The sequence below is a fragment of the Diachasma alloeum genome, unplaced genomic scaffold, assembly GCF_001412515.2.
Source record: "Diachasma alloeum isolate Michigan unplaced genomic scaffold, Dall2.0 Dall_scaffold_00349, whole genome shotgun sequence".
NCBI classification, from domain to species: domain Eukaryota; kingdom Metazoa; phylum Arthropoda; class Insecta; order Hymenoptera; family Braconidae; genus Diachasma; species Diachasma alloeum.
This window is the reverse complement of record NW_021680488.1, coordinates 343,480-355,470: the sequence shown is the minus strand read 5'-3', so window position 1 is coordinate 355,470 and position 11,991 is coordinate 343,480. Positions and strand designations below refer to the sequence as shown.

Genomic DNA, 11,991 nt, shown 5'->3' with positions numbered 1-11,991 from the left:
AAAAATCGCAGTCATGACTAGTGTTTCAAAAATTGAATAACATTGTTGAAATATAAAAAATTGAGGAAGAAATTGAAGTGCCCATATTGTCCATCTTCCCCTATCACTTCATTCATTAGAGCAGTAGTCAACTCCATCAAAACAATTTTGAGAAATTTTCCCAAAAATTTATTTCAATTTATTTTTATGGTTCGTGAGTGCGTAATTTCAGAGAGAATCGCCACAAGACCTTTTTCATATCCGAGGAAATGTCCAGTGAAAAGTGTCTGTTCTGTTCTACTCTGTTTTATTACGTTCCACTATTTCGCTAATCAAATCTTCGTTAATTGAAATAATTTTTGTTTTTCCTCCAGTTGCAAGGTTTTAGTCGTTGGAGGGGGCACAGGGGGCTGCACAATGGCTGCTAAATTGGCGAGGAAATTCGACAAGGCCCCGAATCATGTGATTGTCGTTGAACCCAGTGAGGTAAAATCGTCTATTAAAAAATAGGTGAAACATTTTTGGTCAGCAATCTATTTTGCCAAGTTTTATTCTGGAAAAATTCTTTCAAAAATATACATTAAACATATCTTTTAAAGAACATATTTAAAAAAACAGTTATTACTCACAATTTTAAAAAATATTATTGGAATAAAAAAATCGTGAAATTTTTATTCATGTGGTTTTCGAAAAAGATTCAAATTACTTCTCAAATCTAATTGGAGTGCGACTAACTTCTTTTTAAATTCACGAATAAATACACAACGATCATAATTAATATGCATAAACCAAAAATGTTCCAGTTAATGGAATTAAATTTCGATTTCTCCCTTTATCTTTCAAGATTCACTACTATCAGCCCATGTTCACACTGATCGGAGGTGGATTGAAGAAGTTTCAGTCGTCTAGGCGATTCATGGGTGACGTTTTACCCAAAAAAGCTCAATGGCTGAAGGACAGTGTGATGTCGTTTGAGCCGGAATCTAACAAAGTTACAACCAGCAATGGGGACACAATACAGTATGACCTAATGATCGTTGCCATGGGATTGCAGCTTTACTGGGCCAAGGTACATTGGAGAAAAAAATCAGTAGCCAAGTGGTAAAACGTAATAAGTCAAATTAGTTATGTTTCATAATTCTCTATTCATCTCGGGAAATTGTTTGCATAGATTCCTGGGCTGGTGGATGCCCTGAGAGACCCGGACTCCCAGGTATGCTCGATTTACGGACCAGAGACAGTTCAGGGGGTCTTCGACAAAATGAAAAAAACAACTAGGGGTCCAGGGGTATTTACATTCCCACATACACCTGTCAAGTGCCCAGGGGCGCCCCAGAAAATCGCGTACATCGCTGAGGACTTCTGGACGAGAGTAAAAATCACATTTTCACACAAAAAAATTATACAATTTCAGATTTCAGTAAAAATTGCATTAAGACCCGGGTGGATTATCTTTCGAACGTAATCTTGGTCGTTTTTTGCTTTCGAATGGAAGCATTGCAATCCTTCGATTTTCACATTCTCTAATTTTTATTGGAAATGATGCAGAATGGTCTGAAGACCATGTCTGTGTGTGATTTCGCAGTGCAAACGAGAAAATAATCCTGACCAATACATTTTTCACAGAAAAATCATTGCAAAGACGTTGAAGTTATTCATTTTCAGGAGAATTATGTTAATTCGATTTTTGGGGGAAAGATTATGAAATTTCACATTTGACTGGAAATTTTACTGAGAATTTCCTATTTTATTTGAATTTTCAATCGAAACATGAATATTCACTATCAAATCACACTCAATTTTCAATTTATTAAAAATTAAAGAATATATTCACCTGAATTTACCTGATTTTGACCAATTTTCATTGAATAATTGAACGAAAATTTACAGCATCCATTGATTTTTTCATGAAATTTTCAATTTATTCGAAATAATTCCCTTCAAAATTTCAAGGGAATCCTAATATCATAAAAATTACCACGAATTTTCAAGTCTACCTCTAAATTCAAACGAGAAAATAATCCCTTCAACACTTTTTTCACAGAAAAATCATCGCAAAGACATTGAAGTTATCTACAACACCTCTCTTCCCGTAATTTTCGGAGTGAAGAAGTACGCAGATGCCCTGTGGGGTGTCTGCGAAAGACGAAACATCAGAGTCAACCTTCAGACCTCGCTGACAGAGATAAATCGCGACAAGAAGGAAGCTGTTTTCGAGAATCTGAAGAATCCTGGGGAGAAAATCACTCAACAGGTACCTCAGGAGGGACTCCTGTGCTTCAGACAGACTCGAAATCAACTTTATACTTTTTATTCGCTTCTAGTATTCATTTCTACACGTTTGTCCACCTATGGGACCTCCAGATGTCCTCAAGAATCATCCAGTTTTGACTAATGAGGCTGGATTCCTAGCTGTTGATGCTAAAACCTTGAGGCACAATCGGTTTAATAATATTTATGGTATTGGAGACTGCACTACTACCCCGAATTCTAAAACAATGGCTGCAATAGGTGAATTATGGAATTAATTTTGTTGTTAAAAAATATTAGAAAAGAGTAGAACAAATTAATAATTAAGTATTTAACGAGATGGAAAATTCCTAGAAATTTTTCTCCCAACATTTCCCTAGAAATTACTGATCATTAGCGCAATAATTGAATATTCAACGAAATTATAATGCGATAATAAGGATAATAGAAACCCATTTTATTTTAAAAACTGATAAAACAAAATGGGAATGTTGGGAGATTTTTTAGAAATTTTTCTCGTAAAAATGTTAATGTTTTTTTAAATGTAGCATCACAAGCTAAAGTGCTGCATCAGAATATCCTGGACGATTTGAAAGGAAAATCCTTGCAAGGAGTCTACAATGGATATGCCTCCTGTCCACTGGTGACAGGTCCTGGCAAGTGTATTCTAGCCGAATTTGATTATAATCTACAGCCACTGGAGACATTCCCTGTTGATCAGAAGAATGAAATGTGGATAATGTATTTTATGAAGAAGGAATTCTTCCCGTTTTTGTACTGGAATTTTATGTTGAAGTGAGTTCATGATATTTTTTAAATTCTTGCTGAGCAATTATCATTATTCGTCTTATGTTTTTGATTCTTTTGTCTATGAACTTCTCTAATTATCGGGAAATTATAAATTTTAGCGGAAAATACCAAAATATTTCTTTCGTTCGAAAGTTTCTCCATAAAAAAAAATCTGATATTTTCTTCTCAACTCTGTCATTCTCACTATTTCGCGTTAAAAATAGAAACAAAAACATTTTTTGCTCGAAATTTCCTATTCTACAAAAAAAAATCCTCACGTTTTTCAAATTTTTGAAAATGTTTGGAAAAATTATTCAGTCAATTTTAGTCAAAATACTAGGGGAGGGTAGGGTAAAGTGGACACTTTCGACATTTTTTAAATTATACATAACTCAGGAACAAAAGTATCAATATTGCTCAGTTTAGACTCATCACAAAGGGAACGAATTCTTCTTTATATTGAAAAAAAATGATTGAATTTCATCGACATTTCAACCCGTTACTAATATTTTTAAAAAAGTCAAAAGTGTCCATTTTACCCCAACCTCTCCTAAAATATTTTTTTCGTTGAAAATTTCCTCAATTCCAATAACAAAAAAATTCTGACATTTTCTGCTCACCTCTTTCATCCTCAAGCTATTTCACTCTGAAGAAAAGAAAGCAAAGCCATTATTTGTTGGAAATTCCCTACGAAAAAAAAATTTTTTTTTTAATTCTCAAGTATTTTAAATTATGGAGAAAGTTGAAAAAATAAAATAAAACTTTTTAAACAATGAATTAATCTCCTCAATACTATTTTTCTGCACAGGGGTTACTGGAATGGTCCAGAGTTCATCAGAAAACTCCTGAAAGTCTTCAAAAAGTCGTCCTAGACCCGGAGAATATCTCATCACTCAGCATTAATTGTTAACATTTTAATCGTGTACATAATGCAATAAATTTTGATAAATATTTGTTATCCCAAAAATATCGATTTGAACTTGTTATAAAATATAATACCACCCGGTGCGCAACTGACCCACGTAGTGACGTCATCCAAGATTTGACACGTCGCTGGCAAACGTAAACATGGATGGACAGTTGTTGGTAAGATTTTTCTTCTTTTTCATTTATTTTTTTTCTTTCAACAGGCGCTTGCGATTTTGTTTTCTCGGGTCATTCGTGGATTATCAGTGAATGCATTGAGGGGTATTTATAGAGATGATACGCTCTGGATCATCGAAAAAAAGTCCACATAACCTCAACTTCATGTTGCAGGGGGATTGTGGTGATGAAAAAGGAGCATTTGTACGAAATAGAAGATTTACTACTTAAATAGTTCTGGTTTTATCTGTGATTTCATCTGTTGTGTTCAGTTTTTTTCCTCCATTATGAGTGAAATTTCATCTCTCCAGGAACCCACACTCTACACTGTCAAGGGGATGGCCATCCTTGACAACGATGGCAACAGAATCCTGGCAAAGTACTACGACAAGAACATTTTCCCAACTTCGAAGGAGCAGAAGGCCTTCGAGAAGAATTTGTTCAATAAGACTCACAGGTCGAACACAGAGATCATTATGTTGGATGGAATGACGTGTGTCTACAGGAGTAATGTTGATCTGTATTTTTATGTCATGGGAAGTTCCCACGAGAATGAGGTAAATTATCAGTTTGTTTTTTCAATAATTGTTGGATGTTTAATTATTTTGGTAGTTATGGGAGGGTGGGGCAGTATGGACACCAGATTTAAAATAGCTCTACCCTTACGGTCAATTCAAAAATTATTGAAAACTGCAAAAAAATTGCAGAAAACTCGATTTGATTCGGAATTCTAATTTTTTTCTCAATTTAATTATCGTTTTGGTTTTTCAAAGAAGAAATGTTTAAAAATCAGGATTTAACCCAGTGTCTTATGTGAAAATCAACATTTCCATTGTAATCAAAGATTAAAATCTGAATTTATTTTCGTTAGATGTGAAAAAATCAAGAATTTTTTTGACACATAAAAAATAATCCACCGTTTTGCAAACAAGTTTTATTATTCATTTATAAGAGGGAAATGTTTGAAAAAATCTCAATATTTTGCGAAATTTAATTTAGATAATGCTGACTGGGTATGAATTTTTTCAAATGTTTTCCATGCAATCCAGTTGAAAAATTGAAAAACTGAAAATATCCAAAAGTACAGCGTAGCCCGGCCGGAGGGTAGAGCTACTTTAAATAATGAGTTGAATTGGATCAAATCTACTGTTCCGACTTCATTAGAAGTTTATAAAAACGAACACGATACTGATTTATCAGGTGTCCATATTACCCAATGAAACAATTTTCAAAAATGTGAATTGTAAAATGAAATAATTTTTTTTCGTTAGAGAGTATGCTTCTTTCCCTTTGAAATGAGCCCAGAGTGAGCCCAATTAATGAATTCATTCCTGAATTATGAATATCTAAAACAAGTGGACAATTCCATTTCTTAAATAAATGAGGATATTTATACGTCGTTGATTCTACGAATTGTTATTAATAAATAAATTAATTTTCTATCGCCTTCAGCTGATCCTCATGAGTGTTCTCAACTGTCTCTACGACTCTGTAAGTCAAATACTGAGAAGAAATGTCGAGAAAAGAGCTGTTTTGGATAGTCTAGACATTGTTATGCTGGCGATGGATGAAATTTGCGATGGAGGGTAAATATTCCATTCCTCTCAGTCGATGTAATAAACATCGAAAATTCAATACTTAATTCTAAATTTCTTCCCAAGTATTATTCTCGACGCGGATGCGGCCAGTGTCGTCCAGAGGGTGGCCCTGCGCACAGACGACATTCCCCTCGGTGAACAAACCGTCGCACAGGTAAAATATAGCCTCCTGTCTTGACAATTACTGATCATCTGCACGAAATTTTTATTTCATTTTCTGTTATGCCTGCACAGTCGATGATAGTAAGTGTTTGAGGTTTTGCTGCCGAAATTCTTCTCATTCAGGGCATTTTTTTTTTTCTCTTCATTTTCTAGGTCTTTCAGTCTGCCAAGGAACAACTCAAGTGGTCCCTATTGAAATGAAATTTTTCAGTTTTCTATTTTGAAATTATAATGTTCCAAATTTTATTTTGTAATTAATAAGAAGATAATGACTGTCTAAATATCAATAAATCGAAGTATTAATGGAAATATTGTTAAATATTTCCTTACATATGTATTAATGGAAAAATTCTTAATTTTTTCAATGAGCATTTTCAATTTATGTCACTCAATATCGTGCAGTGGGAAGACTGATTTCGTAATTTTTTTCCCACACTGCACAGAGACATTTATTACGGAAAAGGCTCTTTGAAAAAAGTTGTAATATTTTGGAGAATTTTTTAATCACACTTTTATCACATAAAAATGGCAGATGACTACATACCACTGTTTTGAAAATTGAGATACCTAGCTGTCACTTCCCATGAGGAGTTAGTGTTTTGTTATCCACCACGGAAAATGACAACCAATAGATAATTTGCCACAGCGAATCGGATATTTGTAATTTCCACTGTTTTCAACTCATTTTGAATCTCAATTCAGTAGCGAAGCGGTAAACCGGGTCAAGTCGTTTTTTACTATTGGCTAGTTTTTGACGAATATCTCGGAATCTAAAAGAGATAGAAAGATTTTTGTCATGACCTTTTTTGTAGAGCCAATAGAGCGTTATAAAAAAAGTCATGAGAAAAATTTTGCTATCTCTCTTAGATTCCGAGATATTCAGCAAAAACTGGCTAATAGTCAAAATCGACTTAACTCGGTTTACCGCTTCACTACTGAAAAACCCTCTTTGAAAAAGTTCAGAATTTATTCTATTTTTTTAATCATTCCATCATAATTTTTGGGAATTTCTACATGATGTACCACTCAATTGACAATTTTGGATTACGAAAGATAAAAAAAATCCAGATAACATTCGAAAGATAGGACACCCGGGCCTTAATTCTTGAATTTATTTCTCCTCGCTCATTCGTGCCACTTCAAATTATTGTCGGAACCATTCGGCAATTGTCGGTCCCCACTTGCTCCCCCGCCACAGGTGTCAAAGGATCGCCTACCCGGCCTCATAAATCAACGATTCAGTGCATTCGTTTCTCGACGTGATCCAGTCACGATCTGCTTTATCTCGCGTATCATTCGCTCCAGTTTAGCGTCCCGTGTCAACACAAAGGGACAGCTGCGACATTTTTTTTCTTTGTTTGATTCGATATCGTTGGAGCCATGGGAGAGGCTGGAGAGATAACCAAGAGGTTGAGGGGGATTGAGCAGGAGTGCGGCTGGATCGCAGGGGAAATTAATTTTCTTAATAATCGAGTCGATGGCTTCAAGGAGAGAATTAAAACTCTTGAGGCTGAGATGAACCATCTCCAGCAGATTCAGGTGAGTTCATGTTTCGTTGTTTTTTTCAGACGTTTTTATCGACGACAAAGTTAATTGAAAATTTTTCAATTAAATTTTTGTTAAAGCTCAATTAATAGGACAAAATTGACACTTTAGACTTTTTAAAAAATATCCATAACTCAGAAACAAACTTATGAATAGAGCTCAGTTTAGGCTCATCACAAAGGGAAAGAATTGTTCTTTGTATTAAAAGAAAAATTATTAAATTTCATCAACATTTCAACCCGTCACTAGCATTTTAAAAAAAAGTGTCCATTTTACCCCAACCTTCCCTACACTTAAAAAAATTAATTAACAATTAATCCAGTTTATTGTTTATTCGGTTTTTGAATATGAACGAATTGAATTCATCATTTATCGATTTAATTGGTTAATTGATTAATTAATTGGGGATTTTAGGACGCTGTCTCGGGCCCTGGGGAGATGACGAACGATAGACTCTCTGGACTGATGCAACAGAGACGCAGAAATCTCGTTGAGGTAATTCTCTTCTCTTTTATTCTGAACGTCCCTCAAGGTCGATCCAGTCATTGTAAATATTTTGTTTTGATTTCAGATTCAGTATGCCCTCCCCAGCACCTACGAGGAGCTCAGAAAATTGGTGAGATTTAATTCTTCGTGGAATAAATTTATCACATTTATTATTCGCTTTGGGGAAGAGATAAAGTATGTGCTGAAGGGAGAATTTAATTCCTCACGTCTCCCTTTGGGGGCAAAATATTCATGGATATTTTTTTCTTTGAGGCTTTCATAAGCTGCGAGACATTTTGCGTTGTAATTATTTGTTGACGAGATGATTGAGGAATTGAGTGACGAAATGAACTTGAGTCGAATAAAATAACACCTTGAATCGATCGTTGCTCAGAGAATGATTTCGGTAATGAAGAATTTTACGAACAAATGTCAATGTTTTTTTTGCGAGCATTTCATAGACTCCAAAAAATCGCTCGATATTTTGTCCTGGAATTGACATTCGATAAATGATTCACTCATTCATCAGTCGTTAAATTATCTCGATAATGAAGGAAACGACATTAAGATACATTTTGCACTTTCACGAAGGATTACCCATTTCCGAGATAAGCACCCAGAATATTAAAATCTCATTACAGCTGTACGAACAATCCCACCATTTACCAATTCTCAGAATACTTCATTGATGAGCCAGTCTAAGAGAAAATGTCAGCAAAGAATTTTCGTGGATTACGAAATTCTGTGCTGAGAAGGTTCTCTATATTTGTTCTCCCCCGCCCCTCCCCCAATTGGATTGTTCCACGAAGGTTCCAAGGCTTAGAAATACTGTATTTGATATGCACAATTCCACTTTTCATTAACCATTGAATTATGACACTCATCTCTGAGGTGATTATTTTTTTTATGAATAATTTTGACAATTTCCTCAATTCTGATTTTGACCAATCAGAGTGCAGTATTTGGAGTCACGTGATGCGTTTCACAGTGATAATTTCCCCGGCTGCAGGGAAATTATCAGACTGATAATTTCCCTGCAGCCTGTCAATTGTTTTCTACGAATTTGACAGATATTCCTCACATTTTGGTGAGATGTGTCCCGTAACCCCGAACACTGCACCCTGATCAGCCAAAATCAGAATTGAAGAAATTGTCCTCCGAATACCCCTCGACCTTCAAAGTTCATCGGATATTTCCCTCAAGTTTATCTGCATATCAACGATCGGGATCAGTTTTGCAGTAAAATTTTAATCTGCAAAACTGATCCGATCGTTGATATGCAACAAAACATTCGGGAAATATCCAATAATTTTGAAGGTCTTGGGGTATTATAGCTGATTATTTTATCAATTATTGTATCAATTATTGTGAAAACAAAAATTTGATGGATTTCTATTTGAAGTTGAAGAAATCATTCGTTTCATAATTTGTTATTGAACTGATATTTTCAGGAGACTGTTTTGCTGAATCTGCAACAGGAGGCCTTCCAGCTCGCCATCAGTCTGAGCTTCACATCGATGAGCATCGGCTCGAACTAGCCCTTCCCTCCAAAACCCACTGGTGATATTTTTAATGTAAATAAATCTTTTATTTATAATTTCACAAAAAATCATTGTTCATATTTGTACAAAGGTGAAATAAAAATGTTAAAAACGAATTGTCGATTTAAATCATATGTACGGAGAGAAATATTTGATAAAAATTACGTATCTTATTCAATAAAAATTACGTATCCGTTATTCCGAAGCGAAATGTGGTTGTAGGAAATTTCACGGAAGTGCCACGGAATTTTTCCAGAGCGTTCCGTAATCTTTATCTGAACCTCCTGTGAAAAATTACGATACCGTCACTTAAGAGTGCCAAGTGAATTTGAAAAAAAATTCAAAAAAAATTTTTTCTTCCCCTCCATCATTGGAGAAATATGTATTCATCCATCCGACGAAATTTCAAACCCGCGACCGGAACTAGACATCGAGAAAATAAATGCGGAAAATCCTCTATTTCCCGTGACGAACCTCGAGAAAGCATGGGATCAAATGGGTACGGCGGGTTGAAATATCTCTCTTATTCACCCCGGTACCCCATTGTTTTTTGTCGCCATCACATTGAACACATCATTTCCCATATCTTCAAATTTTTTCAAATTGTTCTTGAGTTCCTAGGGGGTTGAAACGTTTAATTTAATCAAAACTCCATAAGAGGCCGGATGTAAGACTGATTTTGTTTATTTAATTTCTCGATATCCATAAGTTCTAAAATTTTAATTTAATTTTTAGTTTTTAAATTTTAAGTTCTAAATTTTTAAGAAAAATTTTATTTTTTCTTTAATTTTAGTTTTTAAATTTTAATTTTTTGTCACCGATGTTCACCATCTGTCTAATACTATTAATTTAAAAAATTATAACTTTGTTGGTGAATGTCAATTTTCAAGGTCATCGCCAAATTCACTTGGCACCCTTAGATTTTCTGAGTCGATTCCGTAATCGGTGAGCGAATTGTGAGTTCCGTAATTTTTACTGAACATTTCTCTCTATGTATACGAGAGAGAAAACCAGCCACTGAAAATTCAGAAGAACTGATTTCGCTATAGAGCAATTATTTTTTTTTATACATTTTTCCTTCCCACGATCATTACGGTTTTATAGGCTCCTCATTCGTCTGCCTTGCTCTCCCACCTCTCTCTTCTGATATTTAGAGGGTGTTCCTAAGCGGTCACCCATACTTCACAAGTACTAATTGCGCTAAACGCGGTGGCTCTCGGATGTCCGCCGGAGCAACACCTAGTTCATCCAACCATTAACAGTCGGCACACTGAGAGAATAACGACAGAATTCTCAAACAAGTCTTGCTTGTGCCAAGAAAATAGTTTTTTGAAAATTATCAAAAAAGGATTTTTTGTGCCAAATGTGCAGACAGTGCGCCGAAATGAAAAATTTTTGTCGCAAAAATAGATTCAGTAGTTCACAAAAAATTGCATTCTCTGCACACGCAAGACATGCCATTTCCAGCACTAGGGTAAGCTACCCAGTAGATGGACGCTGCCCTATAGATGGAAGAGCTACTTTTGGATAGGAAATTACGCAAAAAAATACTGAAATGTGAATTGTTGCTTTGAATTTTCACTAACTGTTGTGATTCTTAATCCCTGAGTGACGATTTTTTTTTCGATCAATTTTTTTTCAATTGCTAAAAAACAAACGTCCATCTACTGGGCGGTTTTCCCAGGCGTCCATCTACTGGGCAGTTTACCCTACTCGTTCGTTATTCGATACTCCCATACGTATTTTCCTCCCGGAAAATCTTTGTTTTATGCGAAACAAGGGATAGTAATTTTTCGTTTCGGCTATCTAATAATCACAGACAAGAAATGAACCCTTAAATGAAACAATAATAATGATATGATAGCAATCTTGTAACTTAGGGATAAAATATTTGTTGATAAATTTTCCTCAATATGAGATATTTTCATCCGTCTCGTGTAAATTATGCGCCTCTTGAGCCAAATATTTCATTGCTGTCGAAAGCAGAACAATTATTCATATCTGAGACTTCCAAATTCGAATCAAACAAATTCTTTTTTGGCAATTTTCAACTAGCGGTTTTGTTGGCCCAAACAAGACTTGTTTGACAATGTGTTTGTTTTTCTCTCATTGCATACTCTGTAAAGCAATTTTTATACGGACTCTCAAAGCCTACAAAAGAGATTGTTACGTCTCTACGTAGAAATGAAAAGATGTTCATCCAAAACCTCTATTTATTTACAAAAAGTTTTACAAATTTCCGTCTTCGACTGAACATTGCAAAATTCCACTGGACCCAAAAATACATAAAAAAATATTTCTTATAGAAGGCAGATTGCAAAAATATATCACAAGTTGGGACAATTATTCAGGGTTGAGAAGGATAAACGGCCTCTTATCATTTTTCTCCCCAACCCTTTTTTTCATTTTAAGACCGGGATGAATTATCTTTCGAACGTTATCTCGATTGTTTTTCCATCTTCATAATGTAAAATATATCACAATTTCCACTGGATGTTACATCACGTAGGTGTCCCTAAAAATTATGATTGCACAATCAAAAAAAGTAAAAAAAAAAA

General features: G+C 34.8%; 4 protein-coding genes across 4 annotated transcripts in view; 3 read left to right on the top strand and 1 right to left on the bottom strand.

Moving 5' to 3' along the window:
• The window catches only part of LOC107040890 (sulfide:quinone oxidoreductase, mitochondrial), a 5,437-nt gene extending 1,461 nt beyond the window's left edge, over positions 1–3,976 (top strand). The window contains exons 2-8 of the mRNA XM_015261162.1: positions 354–465; positions 824–1,048; positions 1,151–1,351; positions 2,024–2,233; positions 2,304–2,490; positions 2,778–3,024; positions 3,827–3,976. Coding sequence (XP_015116648.1) covers positions 354–465; positions 824–1,048; positions 1,151–1,351; positions 2,024–2,233; positions 2,304–2,490; positions 2,778–3,024; positions 3,827–3,890 — 1,246 coding nt within the window. The 3' untranslated portion in view covers positions 3,891–3,976. The remainder of the gene's footprint in view (positions 1–353; positions 466–823; positions 1,049–1,150; positions 1,352–2,023; positions 2,234–2,303; positions 2,491–2,777; positions 3,025–3,826) is intronic.
• LOC107040886 (zinc transporter foi) overlaps positions 1–11,991 on the bottom strand; it is a 150,858-nt gene that overhangs the window by 14,910 nt on the left and 123,957 nt on the right. The window lies entirely within an intron of this gene.
• Positions 4,029–6,190, top strand: LOC107040894 (coatomer subunit zeta-1). The gene is made up of 5 exons (XM_015261165.1): positions 4,029–4,104; positions 4,413–4,658; positions 5,554–5,687; positions 5,763–5,853; positions 6,015–6,190. Exons 1-5 carry the CDS (start codon positions 4,087–4,089, stop codon positions 6,060–6,062), a joined length of 537 nt encoding a protein of 178 aa, XP_015116651.1. The 5' UTR covers positions 4,029–4,086; the 3' UTR covers positions 6,063–6,190.
• On the top strand, positions 7,007–9,558 carry LOC107040897. The gene is made up of 4 exons (XM_015261169.2): positions 7,007–7,400; positions 7,821–7,901; positions 7,978–8,022; positions 9,344–9,558. The coding sequence occupies exons 1-4, from the start codon at positions 7,242–7,244 to the stop codon at positions 9,428–9,430; spliced, it is 372 nt and encodes a 123-aa protein (XP_015116655.1). The 5' UTR covers positions 7,007–7,241; the 3' UTR covers positions 9,431–9,558.

Coding starts and splice junctions, on each gene's coding strand:
- LOC107040897 (XM_015261169.2), top strand. CDS start 7,242: ATGGGAGAGGCTGGAGAGATAACCAAGAGGTTGAGGGGGATTGAGCAG. Junction 7,902..7,977: donor GACGCAGAAATCTCGTTGAG/GTAATTCTCTTC, acceptor TTTTGATTTCAG/ATTCAGTATGCCCTCCCCAG. Junction 8,023..9,343: donor ACGAGGAGCTCAGAAAATTG/GTGAGATTTAAT, acceptor TGATATTTTCAG/GAGACTGTTTTGCTGAATCT.
- LOC107040894 (XM_015261165.1), top strand. Junction 4,659..5,553: donor GAAGTTCCCACGAGAATGAG/GTAAATTATCAG, acceptor TATCGCCTTCAG/CTGATCCTCATGAGTGTTCT. Junction 5,688..5,762: donor GATGAAATTTGCGATGGAGG/GTAAATATTCCA, acceptor TTTCTTCCCAAG/TATTATTCTCGACGCGGATG.